The 23,928-nt window shown below is 35.0% G+C and overlaps 1 protein-coding gene across 4 annotated transcripts in view; it reads left to right on the top strand.

The window, feature by feature from the left end:
• Window positions 1–23,928, top strand: part of DPY19L1 (dpy-19 like C-mannosyltransferase 1) — a 60,191-nt gene that overhangs the window by 27,009 nt on the left and 9,254 nt on the right. For 3 of the 4 annotated variants that reach the window (XR_015797722.1, XM_088149973.1, XM_088149972.1), the window contains exons 10-19: window positions 670–769; window positions 5,536–5,613; window positions 7,607–7,693; window positions 12,068–12,127; window positions 13,689–13,769; window positions 15,595–15,696; window positions 16,841–16,912; window positions 18,163–18,203; window positions 21,090–21,117; window positions 21,599–21,718. Coding sequence is in view for 3 of the 4 variants with exons in the window: in XM_088149973.1 (XP_088006099.1) it covers window positions 670–769; window positions 5,536–5,613; window positions 7,607–7,693; window positions 12,068–12,127; window positions 13,689–13,769; window positions 15,595–15,696; window positions 16,841–16,912; window positions 18,163–18,203; window positions 21,090–21,117; window positions 21,599–21,718 (769 nt within the window). In the remaining variant the exon portion in view is untranslated. The remainder of the gene's footprint in view (window positions 1–669; window positions 770–5,535; window positions 5,614–7,606; window positions 7,694–12,067; window positions 12,128–13,688; window positions 13,770–15,594; window positions 15,697–16,840; window positions 16,913–18,162; window positions 18,204–21,089; window positions 21,118–21,598; window positions 21,719–23,928) is intronic. The other variant, XM_088149974.1, reaches the window with a different exon arrangement.

The raw sequence follows: 23,928 nt of genomic DNA, 5'->3' as shown, positions 1-23,928 counted from the left end.
TCAGAGGCTTTTCTAAATATGGATTTTCTTTTTCCATAAATGGTAATGAAGCAAATGTATTTTGTTTTTGTAATTTGTCCATAGGAAAAAATTTACTGGGAGAAAAAGAAAGTAAACGTGGCTAAATTCCAACTTCATCTCTATATAAGATCTTCCTTAAAAGCTACTATCATTTCTCCCCTTTCAAGTAAGGGATAATTTAGGATGATCTTGTATACATCTAAACCTAGTAAGAGTTTGTGTCAAAAATTATTTTCTACTCCTGATAAAAAGGAAAAGTACAGTAGTGAAAGATCTCCTGCCAGAGAAAGTGGGGAAATGAAGATCAGACTAACATTAAGTGAAAAATGTTTTGAAAAATCATGGGACTTTAAAAAAAAATCTGTGTTGACCCAAAGTTTTTGTAATTGTTATTAATATATTATACATATATAAGGCATTTTTACAAACATTTCTTTTGTCCTATGTAATGTTATGGTGTTATGGTGAGTGTATCTTTTAAATGTATAACTATCTATTTTATGGATTTTTCTATATATTATTTTGAACCTTAACCAGAGTTTCTGTATTCAAGTCTGTTTAAAAATAATTAATTCATTATTGCTATTTGGATACATTAACAGACCCATTGTTGTTAATCTAAATTACTCTCTTATTCTTTTCCCCAAGGACTCAGAATGTTAATAGAAGAAGCTTGATTGCACTATCTGTTTCTAATGTTTTTTTCATGCTTCCATGGCAGTTTGCTCAGTTTGTTCTTCTGACACAGGTAAGATAATTTCAGTAAACATGATTAGAATTTTGCATTTTTTAAATTTTTACCCCTTTATATTTATATATATTTGTTGTCTCAACTGTTGAAAGCAGGATATAGCAGTGCCAAATTATACCTAAGAACAGTGATAACCTCTGGTTTGATCAAGAATGTGCCATAACCAGGTCCAAATTAGCAGATGGATCAACTGTTTTATCAGGACACATCTCCTTCAAGGCATGAGCTGAGCATTTGGAAGCCCATTTTAGTGGCCCCAGCTGCATAACAATGTCCTGAAGATGTGCCAAGGTGGGATTTAGTGACTTTATCTGAGAACACCAAACTTATCTCTCCACTAAAAGAAGGGAAAGCTGCTGAAAAAGATCAGATATCAGAACTTTTCCAGGCCAACACAGACATATCAATTGTATACTTCAAATACTAGCTGTTTGGTGTAAAACCATTCGAGTCCCCAGTCTTTAAAAAAGGTGACTCCAAAAAAATCCATCAAACTTTTGCTCAGTTATCTTGGTGAGCACTATAAACAAGCTCCCTCTGAAGCTCAGTCTAAAACTGGTTGACTGGTTGATGCAAGGCAGTATCTTAGTAATGGAGCAAGCCAGTGTCCTCCAGCATTTAGATGAATGGTATACTTAAGTCCCCAGAAATATATTATTGAAGAAATGTCTGCCATGTTAGTTGATTGATGACACTAATCATGAAGCAGTATAAGAACAACTCTACATAAATTTGATATGGTTTCAAGAGTCCCTTGTTCTCTTTTTTTATAATAACTTTATTAAATTTTAAAGACAGAAGGATAAAAACTAACAAGAACTAATGATCAACTAAAAGAGTAGAAGAAAAGAAAGAATAAAGAAAAAAAGGAGAACAGAAGCACAGAAAAATAAAAAAACAAATACAAAAAAAGAATGACCTTACTTCTTTTGCAATAGATATAAGTAAAACATTAAACTCTTACTCTAGGATTACAATGTAACATTCATTTTTCTATAATCTATTAATTCTACTAATCATCAAACCCAAATATCATAATTTCATTTTTTTCTGTTTCCTGCAAAAAAGTCCAAAAAGGGTTTCCAATCAGCATTAAAATTAGTCAGTGTCTTTTCTCTAATCAGAGCTGTCAATTTTGCCATCTCAGCTAGCTCCATCAACTTTACCATCCATTCTTCCATTATAGGTAATATCAAGTCTCTCCACTTTGAGTATATAAAAGTCTTGCTGCAGTTACCATACATAAAAGCAAAGATCTATGAGATTTTTCCAATTGTTTATCCATCAGCCCCAAAATGAATGCCTGGTTTCGATTGTATATTAATTTTCAAAATCTTCTGAATATGTATTTGAGTCCAAAATTTTTTTAGCTTTATTACATATCTACCAAAGATAATAAAAAGTCCCTTCTTGTTCACATTTCCAACATAGATTTGAAGTCCCTTTGTACATTTTTGACAATCTTTCCAGTGATGGATACCATTAACAACATCATTTTATAAAAATTCTGTTTAAGATTGAAACATAATGTAAATTTCAACCCTTTCATCCATATATTTTTCCATTGTTCCTTTTTTATATTATATCCAAAATTTTAGCCCATTTTATCATACAATCTTTAACTTGTTCATCTTCTGTTTCAAATCTCAACAAAAGTTTATACATTTTAGCAATAAGATGTTCATCATTAGTTGTATTTCAAATTCAAACTCAATTTGAAATACAGTTTTATCACATTCAAAACCATATGTCCGTTTATCAACTTTAAATCTTTCTACTAATTGTACATGTGAAAACCATTGACACATATATCCTTCTGATTCCAAGTCTTCTCTTGATTTTATTTTAAATTCTCCCTGGCAAAACTCTAGAATGTCACTGTAAGTTAGCAATTTCTGCTTAGTTGCCATTTCTGTTCCATAATATGCTTCCTTTATCCAGCCATAAAGGTGTTTTCAGACACAGTCTAGATTTATATGTATTCCAAATTCTCAAAATGGCACGTCTAATAAAATGGTCTTTGAAATCTACATTAACCTTAACTTTGTCATACCATAAATAGCCGTGCCACCCAAATCTCAAATCATGCCCTTCCATGTCCAATAACCTGTTTCTCAGCATCACCCACTCTTTCATCCAGACTAAATAGCAAGCTGCAAGTACAGTTTCAGATCAGGTAAAGCTAAACCTCCTCTTTCTTTGGAATCTTGCAACACCTTGTATTTAACTTGCAGTTTTTTGCCTTGCCACAGAAATTTACATATATCTTTCTATCATTGTTTAAATGGTAAATCAGTAGTCAAAATTGGTATTGTCTGAAACAAAAATAACATCCTAGGCAAAACATTCATTTTTATCACAGAAATTCTTCCCAACAATGACAGTTGTAATTTCTCCCATCTTAACATGTCTTTTTTAACTCCATTCTTAACATAATTATTCTGAAACAACATGCAATCCTTATTTGTCAAATTAACACGCAAGTATTTTAATTTTTTTTCGATCTTGAAACTTGTTTTGTTCATCGATTCTATTTGATCTTGTATCTTCATATTTTTTGTTAACGTCTTGTCTTTTGTTTATTAATCTTAAAACCAGCTAGTGCACCAAACTCTTTTAATTTTCTCATTAATAGTTCTATATCTTTCACTGGCTCTTCCAACACCAACACCAGATCATCTGCCAAAGCATGTATGTCTCTTTTTTAATTTTTGCACCCATTATCCCCTCATCTTGTCTTATGTCTCTGTTCAAAACTTCCAAAACCAATATAAACAAAAGTGGAGATAATGGACATCCTTGTCTTGTTCCTTTTTGAATCTCACATGGTTTTGTTAAATCTTCATTAACAATATTTTGTGCTTTCTGTAGTGCATATATCAATTTAACCCATTTTATAAAGTTTTCTCCAAAATCCATATCTTCTAGAACTTTAAACAAAAAGGGCCAGTTAAGGTTGTCAAAAGGTTTCTCTGCATCCAAAAAAATTAATGAGGCTGTTTTTCATTATGCTGTTCCAAATATTCTATAATGTCCAATACTGTTCTAGCTTTATCTTTTAGTTGTCTTTTAGGTAAAAATCCACATTGGTCTTCATGAATGAAGTTTTATAAAGCTATTTCAGTCTATTTGCCAAAATTGTTGTAAATAATTTATAATCACTATTCAGTAATGATATTGGTCTGTAATTTTTGGTTAAGTTTAAATCTTGCCCCTCTTTAGGTTTTAGTGCAATATTAGCTTCTTTCCCAAGACTCTGGCATCCCATCTCCTTGTAAAATAAAATTCATTGTATTCTAAAGAGATTATAAAGTTTCATCCTTAAACATTTATAATAAGACTCTGGTAATCCATCTGGCCCAGGTGCTTTTCCCGGCGTAATCTTTTTTATGGCTTCTGAAACTTCCATTATTGTTACAGGCCCATTCATAGTCTGTCTTTGTATATCTGTAAACTGTTGTAAATTTTGCACATTTAGATAGTCATTTATTTTTTTTCCAGAGAAGCATCCTGTCCTTTATACAAATTAGAACAATACTGATGAAAAGCTTTTTGTATAGCCACATTGTCTGTTTAAACTGTATCTCCCTCTTGAAGCTCCAAATCATCTTTTTTTCTTTCTTCTTCCTTAATTTATAAGCTAACCATTTCCCTGATTTATTTGCAAATTCAAAGTTCTTTTGTTTAGCATAGTTCATTTTAGTTTCCATTTCTCTTACTGTTAACGTAGATAGCTGTTGCTATAGAAGTTTAATTTGATATGAAATACTTGTCGTTGCTGGCGATTTCTTTAATTCTTCCCCTTTTCTCATTATCTCCTTCCAAATAGCCTGTATTAAGAATCTCTTGTTCTCATTACTCCAATACTATAGCCATTCAGTATGGGGTAAATCACAGCTATATATTGCCCCCATCTTTTTCAACTTTTATTTAAATATATGGGTGCAAACCCTGTCAAGGCTGGAATTCCACCCACACTCGTCAGTTAATAGATATGTCTCAATTCTCTTGTGTGCAGATGATATATCCCTTCTTTCTACATCTTTAGTAGTTAGGAGGTCTTGTCCCATACTATAGACAAAATGGTCTTGACATCAGCTATGACAAAACTAAAATTCTTGTGCTCTGTAGAAATGCTCTTCCATTTCACCACTCTTGGAAGAATTTATATGGAGTATGGAGCAGCTCAAATCATTTAAATATGCCAGGGTTTTTTGGAGGTCTTAACAGCTAGAAAGATCAGAAAAGGACAGCATCCATGAAAGCCAAAAAACTTCACCAATACCATTTTCTGTTTTGCATGATGAAATGGCAGCAATCATGTCCTGGTGGCAATGAAAATATACAGAATGAAAGCTGTGAGTTGTCTAACTTATAGAATACAGCTCTGTAAATATTGCTCTGAGACAGCCCTTTTAGATCCTAGAATTTCCTCATGTATGTCCATTGCTGAGAATTCTGAGAGTAGGAGTCCACATATTTGGAAAGGCCCAAGGTTGGAAAAAACTGGTGGAAAAATAAGATACTGTAAAGTACCTATATTTCATGGAATTAGGCAATTGAATTGTGATTATTTATAATACAATTGCCACAACCAAATCTGCTGATTATAGGCTATATGATAAAAGCTGTTTAAAGTCCCTTTTCTCTTTCCATCCGCTCTATTCATTTTTACAAAATGAGTGGTTTGAAGCCTTGATACTTTTCTTTAAAATATTTTAGGTAAAATGTACTTTCAGTTACTTTATTTTTTCCAATTGCAGGTGGCATCTGTTTTTGGTATATATATATTAGGATTCATTGATTCAGCCAAACTACAGAAGATACTTTATGCACATATGGTAATATTTCATTTCCATTTTTAACAATATTTATTGGTAAAACCAGTTTCTGAATGTTTGTAGTTTTGATTATTGTGTAATGAATATTGGGTTGCTTTTTTATTCATTAGAGAATTTTATCTAACTTTTTGATCAAACAATGTAGAGTAGAAGAGAGATGATCTTGACAGAAATATGCAAGAACTGTTACATAATAAAAGAGGGCTGAAGCATTCCTTAAACCCTGGGAAGCAAGATAATATTCAGAAGAGACTCAGGCAGGCTCCTCCCTGATGGGATATAAGAGGGAGGGGAGGTAAAGCTCACTTAGGCTTGCAAGATGTTGTTGTAGCCTATCTCAACAAGGTATAGTTCTAGACTTCCTGTGGAGTCTGTGTCTTGATCTGGTCTGTCCAAAACGGCTGAAAACAGTAATCAAAGTAGTGTATACAATATAATACAAACCTAGAGCTGTAAACCTGATGACTTATTCTACCCTGGCTGATTGATGGGTTGTCATGGCAAATGCCAGCTGAATCTACATTTTCCTTTGGGCAAAAAGAAGCAATATCTTGAGTTGCTACTGGCCAGTAAATGGAGCCCTCCAACCAAGATGATGAGAAAGACAAAATATGAGATGCTTTTGTTTTCAGCTGTATAATTTAAGAGAAATTCAGAATAATAAAACTGAAGGAATTGCACAAGAAAATTATTCTTGTGTCCTGCCTCACTGTACACAGAAGTAGGCCAAATTGTATTATCTATTTATACATATAAATACATGTGTTCATATACATTCACATACATAGGCCCAAGTTCATGCTGACAATTCTTTGTGTAGTTCAGGATAGTGCACAAACTTGATGACTGAGTGTGTATGACTCAATATGATGGAACACTAAAGTTCACTTTGAAAGGAAAAGAAAACAAAAAAAACCAAAAACAAACTGTATGTATGTTTTCAAAAAGCAGGGGCAGAAAGAAGGGAAAATCTAACTAAGAAAAGACTTCAGGCTACAGAATTACAGTAACTGTTTTAGGATAGAACACAATTTGGCATAACATCTTTTGTGCTCCATTTGAGCAGATCTTTAATGGTGGTTAAAATTTGGGGTTATTCCATTCTATTCACCACCCAACTGATATCATGTTGCCATCTTCTCCCAACATCTCAAGAGGCTTTTTATGGGCTTTTTCATTACAGGTACTCCTTGCTTAACAATGGTAATTGGGACCAGCAACTCCATTGCTAAGCGGCGTGGTTGAAAAGTGCAACATCCTGTGACCACACTGAATTATGATGGCAGTTGTGGCAGTCCCAGTTGCTGTTGTTAGGCAAATCCCATGTAGTCACAGTGTCCCGCAGTCATGTGATCACCATTTGTGATCTCCTGCCAGATTCCCCACTGACTTTGCTTGTCTGAAGCCAGCAGTGAAGGTTGCAAATGGCAATCATGTGACCATGCAAGACACTGCAATGTTGTAATTGCAAGCTGGTTGCCAAGCGCCTGAATAGTGATTGCATGACCATGGGGATGCTGCAACAGTGGAACTATGAGGACCCATCATGTCCCCCTTGTTCAGTGTTGTTGTAACTTCGAATGGTCACTGAACAAGTAGTCGTTCAATGAGGACTACCTTTATGCTCATTTTTTTTCCTGTCTCCCCATCATTCCCTTTTAAGTGCTTGCCATCCAGTTGGAAGATGTTCATTTGTTTTTTAAATGAACAAATATGGTTGTTAATTCCTTTATAAATTAAAATCTGAAATATCATGATATAAAAATAGAAGTAATCTTAATTTTTTTTACAAAAATAGTTTAGATTTGTGTATCTTTTGTCCAGTGATATATTATTTAAAGTAGATGGTACAAAAGGAAATAAAGCTATCACAAGATAGCATCTTATGTTATTACTTCTAATAAACTGTAGTGTAGATGTTCTACATTTCTGTCATGCCTCTGTAATCTTAATCACTGCATTAACATATCTTCATTTATTTATGTCACCTCAGGTGTCACTTGCTGTATGTTTTGTCTTTATGTTTGGAAACTCTATGTTGATGACATCGTATTATGCTGCCTTTTTGATAGTCAGCTGGGTAAGTTGCTAAAGAAATGTCCAGTAATGATTTACTTAGTATATGATTGCAATATTCACAAATTATCTAAGATAAATATTTCATATAGCTTATACTATAAAAATATTGGTTCTGTATTTGAAGACAAGAAAGTTTTCCATTTTAGAAATAAGTTTTTTTCAGAAATGTGGAACACTGTCCGGTGGACATGAAGTATTTTTATGAACATTCCTGTTCATGGACAAAATGCCGAATATTCTGTGAGTCTGTGTACTATGCCATTAAAGCAGATGAGAAATAACTTGTCATCTCTGGAACATTACAGAATAGAATATGTTTTGAAAAGAACCTTGGAGATCATCTTGTTGAGATCCCTGCCTATTGCAGGAAACTACTACTATTTGTAGTCAAAGACAAAACATTACAAGGTTAAAAAATACCTAAAGGAATAGTAACAATTAAAATATAGATTGGTATAATAATTAACAATACTTAACCAAATAATGCACTGTTCTAAAGATATTTCTGCTGGTTAACTGCTCAGATCAGCCAGATGAGGAATACACATGCTTTCTGCTAGTGGACCTTTATTCTGAAATAATCATAAAGCTGCTAAATTCCACTCAGGAGCAACTGCTGTAAGGATACGGGTCTAATACTGGAATTATTAATCTGGAGTTTATATTGCTGTTTGTTTAGTATTATTATATAGTGTATTAATCATTCTGTTTTAATTGTTAGTACTCCTTTATGTTTATTTTTACACTGTAATGGTTTTCATCATTGACTGTAATTCAGTACATACTTTGATTTATCCTACCCAAATGTAGGACTTTATATTTGTTCCTGCTGAAAAACATCTTTTGGTTCCTGCCCATTGTTTCTGTTTGTCAAGGTCCTTCCAAACATTGATACTATTCTGTGAGGTATTTGCTGTTCTCGCATCTTTATATTCTCTACAAACTTGATAATCATATTTTCTCACACTGTATCCCCGTCTTTCATAAATACATTGAACAGAACAAGACTTAGAATGGATCATTGTGGTACATCATTTGATATTTCCTTCCAGCCTGATGTGGATCCATTGATGTGTACTTGTTGGGTACAATGGTTCAATCAACTCTATATCCATTTAATGGTAATCTAGTTCAGTCCACATTTTGATATCCTTTCTATTAAAATGTCATGGAATACTCTGTGGAATGCTTTGCTCAAGTCAAGGTATGCTTTGCTCACTGCATTCCCTTGGTCACCTAAACTGGTTACTCTATCCAAAAAAGAAATCAGGTTGGTTTGTCATAACTTATTCTTGATAAACCCATGCAGGCTCCCACCAAACAGTGCATTTTTTCCTAAATGCTCATAAACTGGCTGCTTAGTCATCTGTTTCAGAGCTTCATCCAGTGTCACCATCAGACTATCTGATCTGTAATTACCTGGATTCTCTTTTTTCCCCCTTTGAAGATAGGAACATTGATCTTTTTCCAATCCTCTGGCATTATGCCTGTTCTCCAGGATTTCTCAGATTACAGAAGATAGCTCAAAGATGATATCTGAAAGCTCCTTCAAGATTCTTGGATGTAATTATGGTGCTGGAGATTTAAACTCCTTAATGGTAGCCAGGTGGTCTATAGTAATCTCTCGACATACTTTAGATTGATATTCCCTCCTTTTATTGTTTGTTCTCCTTGGGCCTATTTGAACACAGTTTCCCTTTGAAGAGAAGACCGAAGCAAAGTAATCACTTGTTAATATCCTACCATATTCCTATAGCTATGTGTCCTTTTACTATTGATATAACCAAAAAGTTATTTTTGTTTCTTTTAACTTTCCTTGCAAACCTCAGTTCCTTTTAGGCCCCTCCCTCTCTCTTCTTTTTTTTCTTTTGTAGATATTTGCTACTTGCTCATATACTTCCTTGGAGATTACACTCATCTTCCATTTTTTTTATGTCTGTTTGTCTGTCCGTCCATTCATCCATCTGCTGTATCTCTTCTTGAAAATAGCTGTCCTAAAATCTAAAGTACATGCAGGACTATGCTCCTATGTTTTTTACAGTATCATGAATTCCAAGATGACATGGTTACTTCCTCCAAGTGTTCACACTAGTTTTACCTCTTCAACCTGCTCTTCCCTGTTGGTTGGGATCAGATCTAAGAGAACAAATCCCCTCATTTCTTCATCAACCTTCTGAAAAATTAAAGTCAGCAAGACCAGTGAAGATGTTTTGTGACTTTGCTGGTTTGGCAGAATTCATTTTCCAACAGATGTCTGGTTAACTGAAGTCTCCCTTGATTAATACCTTCCTCCTCCCTCAAAGTTCTGTAATCTGATCCATGAGAGCTTCATCTGGATCTTCTTCCTGGCTTGGTGATCTATAGTAACCCCCTACAATAATGTTTTCATGGTTTCCCTTTCCTTGTATTTGTACCCAAATATTCTTGACTGGTCCCTCTGCTCAGATTCCTGAATGTTTCTTCACATATAAAGCCACCAATTCCTCCTCCCCAACCCTGACACTGTTGTCTGGCCTACTCCTTTTGAATTTTGCTCCACCAGGTTTCAGTAAAGTCTGTTAAATCATATTGACCTTTCTGAATTAAGACTTCTTGTTCTTCTAGGTTGTTGGTTCCCCACAATCTGTGAATTTGTGTAGAGAGCCTAGAATCTCGGGGTCACATAAGTTGACCTACTCTCTCTTTTATTTATATGCTCATTTTTTGATGCCTCCATATCCTGTATACTCCTAGCAATATAGTGTCACACTATATCCTGGCTGTCTTCTTTTTCCTCCAGAGGATTTCATTAGAGCCCTCTGGTTCACATTTATTTGTAAGATTTCTTCTAAATACATTCTTCTCAGTCTTTGTAAGGTATAACCAGCCTCTTACCAGGTGCCCTTTATGCCAGGAAGGTATCACAGTATCAAAAATATAATATGTTTCTAGATGCTCTCTTCTTCACAGGTAGTCCTCGCTTAAGGACCACTTAATGATGGTTCAAAGTTATGACAGTCTCAGAAAGGGTGCTTTACAGCCTGTAAAGCACTTCTGGCTGTTGTAAAACGTTCCCCCTCCCAATCACATGGCCACATTTTGGGTGCTTGATGACCAGCTCACATTTATGACCAGTTGCCAAGCACCCTGCGATCATGTGATTGCCATTTGCCATCTTCTCTTCTGGCTTCCCCAGAAAATCAATGCAGGGGAGATTGCAAGTGGAGGAGATGGAGGGAAACCTCTTGGTGGTGTGCAGGAATGGAGTTCAAATCCTGAAGATTTGAGCTCCATTCCTCCAGCCCCACGAATGATTTCCCCTCCATCCACAGACGGGAGGGCAAGCCCTTTGGCAGGCTTTAGGAATCTTTGAGAGTGAAAGGGCTGCCTGCTGGGAGGATTTCAGCTCCATGCGGAGCTGAAACTGTCCAGCAGGCAGCCCTTTCGCTCTTAAAGAGCTGCCTGCCAGGAGGGAGCTGAAGTCCTTCAGCAGACAACTCTTTTGCCCTGTCCGCTTAACAACCTGGGAGATCACTTAACGACCGCAACCAGGAGTGCTCAGATTGTGGTTGTTGAGTAAAGCAGTCACGTGGGCATCTCACTTAATGACCACTTTCCTCACCGATTGAGATTATGGTCCCAATTGTGGTTGTTAGGCAAGGACTACCTGTATTAGTTCGATTGAGATTATGGTCCCAATTGTGGTTGTTAGGCAAGGACTACCTGTATTAGTTCGGTGAGCCAAATGTGCTTCAGAGTCTCTACAAAATTATTTCTAGCCTCAGTTGTAATACCTTCTGAATGTCATGCGTTTACAGAAAATGATGCTAGTTTCGTAATGTAGTGATAAAATCATTAGCCTAATGTTAATGTTTAAAAGATTATTTAAGATTAATGTATAGTTAAGAAAGGCTTGGATAGGCTAAGGGAAGACTACAAGTTGAATTTCAAGTTAAATTAAGACGACAGCAAAATATCATGATAGTAGGCTTCCTGAAGTTCTCAACTTTCATTATGAATGAATGTGGATGTGCTATGGATGTGCTTGAAAAAATGTAAGCATTATTAACCCAGCTTTTGTTTTCATATTTCCTGTAGTTAATTGCTTTTATACATTACAAAATGGAACACTGGGTCTGTCAGACTACACGATATGCAAATTGTTTATAGTAAAATGCCATAGAATTGTGCCAACCTAGTTGAGTGACTCAGTCTCTAAGAAGTTGAAATAGTACTGGTAATGGGTGTCAGTTTATGCAGTAATCAGTTTGGCAACGGGGATACATTTATAGTTTTACAATGCTTTTTGCTTCATCTTCTGAATCACAGTTTACAGAAATATTGTGGAACTAATGCTGACGCTATAAGTGTTAATGTAATAATTTCCTTATTTTAGAGTATTCTTGAACTGGGCCCTAAGTACCTGAAAGTGTATACCAAAAATATTCCTTCATGGGTAAGGTTTCCTCTTTTATTACATGAATATTATCAGATATTTTGATCAGTAATATAATTTTTAAACTTCATAAATATTAATAGTGTTATATTGGATGTTTCAAAGAAATTTTATTATGTAATCTGCCCTTTTTATTGTTCTACCTGTTTTAATAGCTGTAATTTGATTATGTTTCTTGTTACTTTTCTAGGATTTGTTTATCATCCCCACTTCTGCTTGTTTCAACTGTGTTTTACATCATTCTTCTGATACTTACAAGATTATTTTAGTACAGCCACTCCTAGTTTAGCGATTACCTTGGTTAACGACCATTTGCAAATACGACAGTAATAAACTAATAAAAAAATTCATTTTCTGACCAATGCATGCATTTATGACCATATTTTGTGCCCCTGACAACAAAAGCCTTCAGTGTGAAACTGATTTATGTCTGGTCAGTTTCAGGCAGCAGTGGCTGGAGGGTTCTAATCAACTAATTAAGGTCACAGAGCTGAACTTGTTAACTTGCTCTTAGCACTTTTTAGAGATGCCCTGTGCTGAGGAGAAAAGCAGCTCAGAAAGAGATAGCTTGTTTAAGCAATCTCTCCGCTCTGTGAGGGGGCAAAAAAAGGGAAAAAGAGTCAGGCACAGAACACTGAACAAGCAAATTTTATCTGAATGAGACAGCAGCAACCTGTGATCTTTGCAGCGTCTGTCTGTCTGTCTCTCTCTCTCAGTCATACGTTCACTTAGTGACCATTTCACTTAACAACCAAGTTGTTGGAACAGAATGCAGTCACTAAAGAAGGAGAGGGTGTATATTCTGAGGTCAGTAGGCTACTCATCAATGTAATAGATTTTACAAAGCATGATATTATAAGCACAGGCAGAGCAAAATATCTGGCTTGCATGCTGCTTTTCCTTCTACCCAAATACTCAACAGACTTCCTATTTGTGGATAAAGTACAGGTTGCTATTGCATCTCATTGCAGCAAAGGCCTCAAGTTATTATTAGCTCTTAAATCAGGGTAAAATCATGACTTGCAATTAGATTTAAGAATGAAAGAATGGCTGAGAAAATAATTTGGAGCATTCAGATAAGCTTAAGTGAAAATCTTTATTCAGTTCCTTGTAGCACATCCTGAATGAAAGTTTCCTGTTGTATTTAAATTTAGAATATGGTTCAGAACAAACAATCATGTAAAATTAAAGTGGCTGTTCTGTAACAGTTACAGTTGTACTTATGTCGGACTCTTTCCAATATATACTTTCACTAATACTGGTCAATTTTTTAAAAAAGTATTTCTTTTGTACTTTAGACAGTTGTGACTGAATATTTTCTGCAGAAAAAAATGAAAAAAATTGTTGGATAAAAAAAAATCAAATAAAGATGCTGGATTTATTGCTGTAGCTGAATCAAATTTTGCCCCTCCCATTCTTAGGGCTTGGTTTTCTAGCCTCTTGCAGTTTGGGAGCAGAATAAATGTACTTATTGTAAGCATAGTTTATGGAAATTGCAGTCAAATGTAACTGATCCAATTTGGAGAAAGTTGCCCCTGTTCCATCTGTTCCTATCCTATAGGCTTTGGAAGGATTATCTTGCCTCTTTGGGACAATTACCTTGAAATTCTTGATGAGTCTAATATTTGGAATATCTGATGATGTAAGTTAAAATTTTGTTGTTTTATGTTTACTATCAGAATAATGATTCTTTGTATATTGTATATATTCTCTTCTGGTGATATGTATAATGTTAAAATTTCATATTGGATGCCATAATTTTATTTGAAGTCGTAAAGATATACTTGAGAATTATGCCCATGAATAGAGTATTGTAATATACTTTAAAGAGTAAATTGATAGTAAGTTTAGATCTATTAGTTACTCATCATCCTTGAACAACTTTATCTTCTACTGGGTGTGTCACACCTGAAGAAAATTATGGTACACAGCAGTCATTATGTGGTAGTAGGTAATCTGACAGCTTATAGATGTTTTAAACTAGGGTGCATCAGGTATAGTCTCCCAGTGGTACAGCTGAGGCTGCCAGAGTGCTTCCTCTGAACTTTGAAGCAAGCAGCAAGTAATATATGCCTTGATCCTTGGAATGAAAAGCTCTAAGCCTCTGTTTGTCACTGATACCCAGAAGCTACTGAAATTCTTGCAGGGGTGTTCTGGCCCTTCTTCCTTCTATCTTTGTATCCTGGTGGAGATGCTGGGGATTATGTAGGCTGCACACTGTTCTCAGTGAATTGCAGAAATGTCTAGTTAATAAAAATAAAGAGTAGGAGATATTTATATTGAATGATACTATGGTGGGAATAATTAATCAAAAGCTGTTTAATAAATAATTAATGAGAATAGGAGGCATAGTAGAAGTCTAAATTACAAAATAAAAGGAAAAAACAATACATTGTTTTATTTGTTATGACAGTAAATGTGAGTGATTACTAGAAGTATTTTAACCATCATTAAATTATTTATTTATTTAGCAGCATTTCTAGACCATTCAAATCCTGAATTGTCTGGGTGACCAAAAATCAAATTCAAAATAACAGTGTAATTAGTACAATAAAACAATAAATCATAAAAATCATAAAATCTGTTTTGCCCTCCAATCAGCTGAAGCCAAAGTCTTGCTGGAAAAAGATACTTCCAGGGGGAGAAGATTCCCTCAAGTGGAGGCTGCTATTGAGAAGACTTGCTGGCTTGCTGACACCCATGTACCTCACAAACGGCAGGGATTCTTAGCAGGCCATCTCTAGGAGACCAGACTGGGTGGGCAGATTGTATTCTGGTAAAATACTGTCTCACATAACCCAGTGCAATGCTGTATAGGGCTTTAAAGGTAACAGTACTTGAATATGCATGGAAGCCTACTGGTAATCAATGCACAGATTTTAAAATAGGTTTATTCTATAGACTGGCAGAGTTGTCCCACTAGCAATCTTGCCACAATATTTTGTATTAGCTGTAGCTTCCAGGTCATCTCCAAAGGCAAATAGTGATCTAGGCATGAGTTTCTGTTGCATGGAAAGGGGACATAAATAATGAGGAAGTAAATGCAATGAAGCATGCATGCCTTCCACTTTCCTGATCCTTTTTTTGAGTTCTGCCCACTTCTTGCAGTATATCATGATACGATGAACAAAACTGAATGTGGCTATCAGCCATTAATGGTTACTCCCCCATTTTACGCTAGAACTCCCATACATAGTCTTAGCAGTACTTGCTGTCCTTTGTCTGAAACAGAGGTGGTGAATTGGTGACCTTCTGGATGTTGTTGAATTACTACTACTGAAAATCACCAAGCAGCATGGCCAATGATGAAGGTGGCTGTTAGGATTTGTTTTGTTTTAATTTTCAAACTCTTTAGGCTAGTAGCACTACTCAGAAGAGTATTTATCTCTTTTATATAATGTAACTTAATTTTAAAAACCCTTGAGGTAATTTATCTAACAAACATTTCACTGTCATTTTTCAATTAGGCTCATATAAGTAATCTGTTAAAAGCAAAACTTACCGGTTATAGAGATTTTGATACATCAATGTACACTTGTGCTGTGGAGTTTGATTTCATGGAAAAAGAGGTAAGTAACACATATTCATTCATTCATTCATTCATTCATTCATTCATTCATTCATTCAATACATTTCTATCCTTTTGCAATCAAAAAGACTTTTGGCAGCTAACATAGAAATCCATTGATAGTTAAAATAGCTCTTTAAAACTTAAATAATTTTGATCTGTCTTTTCTCTACTTTGCCAACTCACCTGCATCCAAAAAGACGTTTTGGCTAGATTGAGGGTGCGTGTGTATTTGTGTGTATGCAAAAGCGGAGGCGCTTGTAAAAGTCCTGTTTAGGCACTATCCCGAGTAATTATCTTAGCACATGAATGAAAAAGTGTTCATTTCCCACACCCGTGGAAGAGATATGCATTAAGGCTAAAGTTAAGAGAATGCTGTTCAATTTCTCTGCTTACTACTTTCTTGATGACTAGCTAAAGCTTGTTTAGGTTCTTGCATCATTGTTTTTGCAGCTAGACAGAACCATTATGATTGGCCATATAGTCCAGAGCCCTCCTGTTCTGTAGCATAATAGCTTTCTTACAGCAAAAATATGTACACTTGGAGGAATATTAAGCAAAATCACTTATTTGAAAATGAATTAAATTTTGAGCACCATTATTTCAGAACAAGTCTCACTGAACATAATGGAAACATATTTATTTGTTACAGTCCAAAGACTTTCCAGTCCAAACCAAAACAGTTGCTCCATGAGATGAATTGAAGAATCTGTACTGTTGACTTGATAGGCATAAATATGAATTATTTCTGAATGGGAAGTGATCACTTAACTGTACAAGATAATCCATATGAACTCAGTGGAGGACCCTATGTAGACAGAGGATTCTAAAGCCTATGATGAGTTCATATGATGACTTTCAAGAATGATTTTCTTAATGCAAAAAATTATAAATTCAACTTAAGTTTCATTTTAAACCAAGGAATTTTATAAAATAAATTTACACATGAGCCTAGGTGAGACAGAGGATTTAAGTGGAAGGTGGAGAGATGTATAGATGTGACAGTTGAAAATGCCAGACAAAATAAAGTATTGGCTTATTGGGAGTAATAAGCGTAGTAATAAAATACTATTTTCTAAAAATGAAACTTTTTTTTTACAGTTTTATCATCAAGTTTCTATACATAAAACTTAATTTAATTTCAGACTCCAGTAAGATATATGAAGACATTCTTGCTTCCGGTAGTTCTTATTGTTTTTTCAGTAATTGTTGTAAAGGTAAGTCACTGCTATTTTTTACTGTTTTACTTTTAGCATGTGTGTCATATCTTAAAACAAGACAGGTCTTGGGACTCAAATTCAAGGTCCAATTTTCAGCTGCCCAGTTTTGGTGGTGCAATTCCAGGGATCTTACCAGCCACAGAAAATGGGTTGAGAGGCTGTATGTAACCTGTGTATTGGCAGCTCGTGTTATTCATGAATGCAAATGAACAGCACCATCTTGAAAACATTGAGTAGCATCCACTGTTATGCAGAAAAACACCACGATGGGTCTTTGCATCTTCTCCTGCTCTGAATAGCCTCCCTGAAGTATTATACAGAGGTTTATAGAACTACAGGTAGTCCTCATTTAGTGACTGCAGTTTGTTCTGGGAAAATGGTCGCTAACTGAACCATGTGGCAGTGAGAGAGATGCTGTGAAGATCACTTGTTGCTGTCCTCTCGTTCAGATAAAGTTCTCTTGTACAGTGTTCTGTGCCTGACCTGTTTCTTTCCCTTTTTTTGCCCCCTTGCAGCTATCTCTTCCTGAGTTGCTTTTCTCTGCACTGCAGCATTTTCCTAAACAGTTCTAACTGCAAGTTAACAAGCTGAGCTCTGTGACCTAATTAATTGATTAGAACCCTCCAGCTGGCAGTTGCTGCCTGAAACTGACCAGACCTTAATCAGTTTCACACTGATGGCTTTTGTTGTGGTAAATGCTGGCATTGGTCAGAAAATGAATTTTTTATTACTGTTTATTACTGTTGTATTTGCAAATGGTCACTAAATGAAGACTACTTGTACAGAGGTTTACAAAATGTGTGAAATGAAGGAATTGTTTGAAATCATATATCTTGTGCAAAATGCTTTTACTAATTTTAGATGTTTCTCCCCGCCCCCCCAATTACTACTGAAATCAAGAAGGTCACATTTCATACTTTTTGTCTGATGCTCTAGAGAAGCTTTTCAGGGGATATAAAGAGATGCAGCAAGGGAGAAGAAGGGAAGAAAAAAATTACTTGCACACGTTTGCCTTCCACTCATATCTCACTGTATGTCTAATTGATTTATTTAGCCTTTGTGCAGTAACTATTGACAAAACAGATCCTTGTCCATTCAGATATGAATGACCAAGTTAAGGTCTAAGGTAATTAACAGTGCATGTCTACATGACTAACCAGCAGTATGTATCTATGCAGATGTAAAACATACATGATGCTTAGTGCAAAAGGTGTTAACATGTTTACTTTTTAATCAATGTTTCATAGGCATTTCAACACGTTATGCTTAAAAAGAAATCCTCAGAAAGGTAAATATATTTTAAGTGAAGATCTAAGCAGTGGATTATTATCAGTAATGTTGTGTATCTATATAAAGGTATAAAGTACTCTTCGACCTTTAACGTCAATTTGTCATTTCCTCTAGAAATCAACCACAGAGGGACTGATTTCTCTTTTTAATGTTACCAGATCTTGCACACAGTAAAATGGACTTCATTTCTTGGCTCTTGGCTTATAAGACCATTCTTGACAACAGAAAAATATCATGCAGGCATGAAATTACCTATTCTGAAAACTGGTTTGGATGTTCTTGTATTACAGAAGGACTTGAAAGCTTATTGTTGTATAGAACAGTAGGAAAAATTATAGAATTATATTCTGAGGTTTGTGAAAAGCAATTGTTTAATGAAATATAAATACTCTGCTTTGTATTATGTCATACAAAGCTAGAGCATTATTGTTAATAATATACTATACAGATACAGCTAGGGCATTATATATTCAGTATGCAACATTTAAATCTTCCATAGTCTCTCATGATGTGATATAGGTAGTTGATTACTGTTTTCATTTTTTAAAATGTATTTATGGCCAAAAGACCCAAATAGCAAAGTACAGATATAATCGAAAATTTGGCATTAGGTAAAATAGTTTAACAAATAAAATAAATGGATAAATATTACAGAAAGCATTTAAAATTCAAATTTATTTATGTGTTACTAATTTGATGTGTTTTTATAGCCATTGTTAAAATTTTGGCTGTTGTTGCTGTAATTTATCAGATTTTTGTCTGAAATTTTAACATATTCAGAAATATCTCCTCCTTTTGAATATACCACAGTCACTTCTGAGATGTATTTTTTTTATCTGCTTTGTATTAGCTTTTTTAATGTAACCTTGATGGCACAGATGCTATGAAAAAACTCAGTCATTCATCAGAAACCATTCTTACTGCTTTTGTGTACAGGTTGTCCTCCCTTAACGACTGTTCGTTTAACAACGGTTTGGAGTTACGATGGCCTTGGAAAGGGTGTTTTACGACCCGCAAAGCACTTCCAGCCATTGTAAAATGTCGTGCTGCCCCCCCGTCACATGGCCGCATTTTGGGTGTTTGGCAACCAGCTCACATATACGACCAGTTGCCAAGCACCCTGCAGTCATGTGATCGCCATTTACAATCTTCTCTTCTAGCTTCCCCAGAAAGTCAACGCAGGGAAGGTTGCAAGTGGAGGGGACAGAGGGAAGTCTCTCGGTGGTGTGTAGGAACAGAGCTCAAATCCTGAAGATTTGAGCTCTGTTCCTGCACACTGCTGAGAGAAAGGAGGGGAAAGAGGATGAAGTGGAAGAGCTGTCTGCTGAACGATTTTGCTCCATCTGTTTAACAACTCGGGACTGTCCAGATTGCGGTCGTTGAGTGAAGCAGTCATGTAGACGTCTTGCTTAACGACCACTTTGCTCAATAATAGAGGTTCCGGTCCCAATTATGGTCATTAGGTGAGGATTACCTGTACAGAGGAACAATCTTTTATGTTTAAACTGTGTAAATGAATCGGACATTACAGCAGCAGTAAAATAAGATAGCTGTTTGGCATAAAATTTGTCATTTTTAAAAAATCTATACTGCTATCAAGTGATGTATACATTTTATTTCAAGGATGGAAAATATGGTAAAGTCAGCATCTTAAAAAGATTTCTTAACATCCAGATTATATGCATCTCTGTTTAAGTTGATCTTTTTAGAAAAATGAGAGAAAAATAACACTTATGCTGATTTAAAGAATGAGAAATAGAAGTATGCTTACATTATATACTTGAAATTTAACCTGAGACACTATTGCTATTTTCTTGATAAAATGTTCAACTGTATCTCTCCAAATGCATTTTACAAAAATTTTTTGATTTTCTTAACATTAGTGCTTGATTAGTTGTTGTATGACTAATTAGAAAAGCAAAATTCTATTTTGAGTAACAGCATACCATTCATACCACTCTATTTCAGCATTAATTTGAATAAAGATAGTTTGTTTGATTCCAATGAATGTTTATCCTAAATAAAATTATTGGTATCATTTTCCAAAGAATTGTTTAATTGTTCCTCTTAAAGTTCATGTTTACTACCAATATTGGGTTCCAAATTGATTGTATATATACAATCCAAATTGGTGTGTATATGAGGTTTTTTTCACTAACTTTTGTTTCGTATTGATCATTCCTGATCATTATTAACAGTAAGATAAAAATGCTTGTGCCTTGTACATGTAAGTGATTATAATTACAATGAATACAGCTTCTGCAAGTGAAAACTTCACTTCAGAAACATACAAAAAGTACACATTTTATGGAGTACTTTTAATAGAGCTCCTGCAAATGGCAGTCATTTTAACCTTTCTTAAAAAAGAAATATAGGAACAGTGATGTCATAATTTCAGTCACTTAAAGGACTATATAACCTCAAAATAGTTGCTTTGTAAAAAGATGTATTCCACAATTTTATTATATATTAAAAGTGTTTTTATTGAACTTCTCACTGACAAACCTGAAGTAGCTCAGATAATTAGTGTAATTAATAAAAAAAACAATTAGAGTAAAGTTTTAACAATCCTTAGAAAGATAAACGTTGGGAGAATTAATGACTGGGAAAGGCCAACATAAAAAGGTTATTTTAAAAAAAGGTGCCTAAAAATTTCAGCATTGCAGTCTAATGTACTACAGAGGGGAGGATCTCACAGGCAAGACCTACAGATCAGATTCATTTTTATGACACCAAATGGCAATCTGCAAACTATAGCCTGAAGCATAGAATGTCACCTGGAGATAGTAGATGTCTTGACTGAAACATTTAAGATAACTTGCAGTTTAGGGCTTTGTTTATAATTGCATAGGCAAATTGATTATGTTTGTTTCTTTTGTTCCAGACAAAATGATTGTTTTGATCATGGTGAGGTAAGGATCTCATTCTATGTACTTTCTTCCACTATGCTATTAAGGTTTGTTCCCCACAGTATTTTCTTCCAAAAATATTGATTTAAAATAAGAGATGGAATTCTATGTGTTTTTTAAAAAGTTAATGTCAAATTAAAGCAAGTAAGAAAACATACAATATTAAGTATTAGGTAATCCAGTTGTTTGCAGAGCTGCTTTTATGACCCTAGATGCATTTTATGGGTTTAACAGTATATTTAATTGTTTCTGTAGGGTTTAATATTCTTGACACTTTTCTGTCCTTGTTGCTGCTTTTTTCTAAAATGTATAATTTTTACAAAAAAAACCCTACTTCAAACTACAAAAAAGTTTACATTTTAAAAATTACAGCACGCCCAGGAGAACAGGGTTCAGATTAAAAGGTAGGTCTTTCTTAATGCTTAAATACAGTACACCCCATTTAAAAACAATTGTGTTTTCTTATTCTCTCCTTTATTTGCAGATAGTATACCATGCATTGCAGCTAATTTTTTTTACAATACTTGCTGTTTTAATTATGAGACTAAAGCTGTTTCTGACACCACATATGTGCATTATGGCATCCCTGATATGCTCAAAACAGGTAAATTATTGTTTCCTTGTCATACTATTACCAGTGTAGTGAATAACATATTTTATCAAGTAAGTAATAAAGCATGTTAATATGCAAAATTTTAAAGTTTCAATTGCCTTTGTAATTACAGTACATCCTCTCCTCATTTAGTGACTGCAATTCATTCCCTAAATCAGAAGTGAAATGGTTACTAAGCAAATCATGTGACAGAGAGAGAGAGAGAGAGAGAGACTGCAAAGACCACTGGTTGCTGCCATCTCATTTAGAGAAAGTTCTCGTGCAGCAATGTCAGCGTTACTCTCACTCCAGTGTGTGTTGTTATTAGGCACACAAATTTGATTGAAAGCATGCACATAGGTTGGAAAATGATTTTTTTAAAAGTTATTATTAGTGTTGTATTTGCGCACAGTTGCTAAACAAGGTAGCCGCTAAATGAGGAATGGCTGTATATAAATGTAGTGCATGGACAGAATAGTATCTGTACATACTTCGGTACCATTTCTTTCACATTGTGCATGGTACTAAAAACTGAACAAATTTCTTTCCCATTTTAAGGGACAGGTAAAATTGTTTTCAACCCACCTACAGGGATTCTAATAAAGAGATAAAAGTGCTAACGCTTGTGTACTCTAATTCTATGCTTGTGTACTCTAATTTTATGCAAAGCCTGGTGTGGCCCTTAAACCAGTGGAAGTTGCACATTACTGCCTTATTCTATTTGTGTGGCATATAGTATGTGTATTACCACTGTTTCATATATAACACATTATGATACATAGTCTTCCTACAGGTAGTCCTCACTTAACAACCATTCATTTAACGATAGTTCAAAGTTATGATGGCCTTGGAAAAAGTGCTTTACAACCTGTATTCATGCTTACAACCATCGCAAACCATTGCACACACCCCACGGTCACGTGATTGTGATTTGTGGCCTTTTTTATGATGGCTGTTAAGTGAATTCCGACAAAAAAAGTCCATTGGGGAAGCTGGATTCACTTAACGACCATGTGATTTGCCTAACAACCACGGTGATTCACTTAAAAACCATTGTAAAAATGTTTGCAAAATTGGGTCCGGTAACATGGTGATTCACTTAACAACTGCCCCACTTAACAACCAATTTTCTGATCCCAATTGTGGCTGTTAAGTGAGGACTACCTTTATGTATTTGCAACACTCAAACAAGAAAAAACTTAGACCCACTCACATAGTAAAGAAAACTCATTTATTACGAAACAAACAACAGAAAGAAAATAGTCATTTTGAAGGGAATGGGGAGAATAAAAAGAAGTGATTGCAGTGACTGTAAGTTGAAGAACTATAGATCAGTTTGAATACAAAAATGAATAGGGAGTATACTGCAGGATAGATATAGATCTGAGAAAGGTAGAGGATCATATGGAAAAAAGAAACTAGGTTGTTTTTTTTTAAAGCAGAATATATCTGAGTCCACTTTCTTTCCCTACCTCCTGTTTCAATAGATTCTAATAAAGGAGTGAGGTATAAATAACGTGTCACTCCTGCATTCCCCCAAAGATTAAGGAGATGATAAAACTTATTAGCCAAACATATGTCAATATCAGAGAGCCCATCATACCATGCAATCCTTCCTCTGCTTTTCCATATAAGAAAGGAAAACTGTAATAAACTTTGAGATTCTGCAAATCAGAAAGCACCAGAAAAACCGAAAAATCTCCAGCATTTTAAAACAACTTGATTTGATTTGATTGGAAGAGGTGATTCAACAAACCTCCATCTAATTGAATCATCCCTTCAAAGTTACACAGCTGTGCAATCTAGTCCATTGTTCCATGGCACTTCCACCCAGTACTATTTCCACTCTTCAATCCTTCCAAACCATTTTGAATTGGGTTATGATTTTCAGAATGCAAGAACAGACAGGAAATATAGGCCAATCAGTACCCTACCTCCAGGGAACAAGAGGAGAGGTCAAAAAAACCCAATTTAATCAGTGCCTTTTAAGCTGTTGCAAGTCCTGGAGCAAAAAACAACAACCCTCAAAGTCCTCCTCTACTCTCCACACAGAATGAAAATAGAAAATTGCTATTCCCTACCCCCACACCCAGCTTTTCAGAACACATTCTCTGCATTTGTCTGGCCATTTGCAGAAAGATCTGAGCAGTTACTATAAAAGGATAGTTGTGAAGCCATCAAGTTATCATTCTACTGTATTTTGTTTAAAAGTGTATTGCTAG

This window comes from Python bivittatus, unplaced genomic scaffold, assembly GCF_059951505.1.
Source record: "Python bivittatus isolate LINGU-HERP-01145 unplaced genomic scaffold, Pbiv_v1 ctg000610_np1212, whole genome shotgun sequence".
Lineage (NCBI taxonomy): Eukaryota > Metazoa > Chordata > Lepidosauria > Squamata > Pythonidae > Python > Python bivittatus.
The sequence above is the reverse complement of the archived record's forward strand: the minus strand, read 5'-3'. Positions and strand labels throughout refer to the sequence as shown.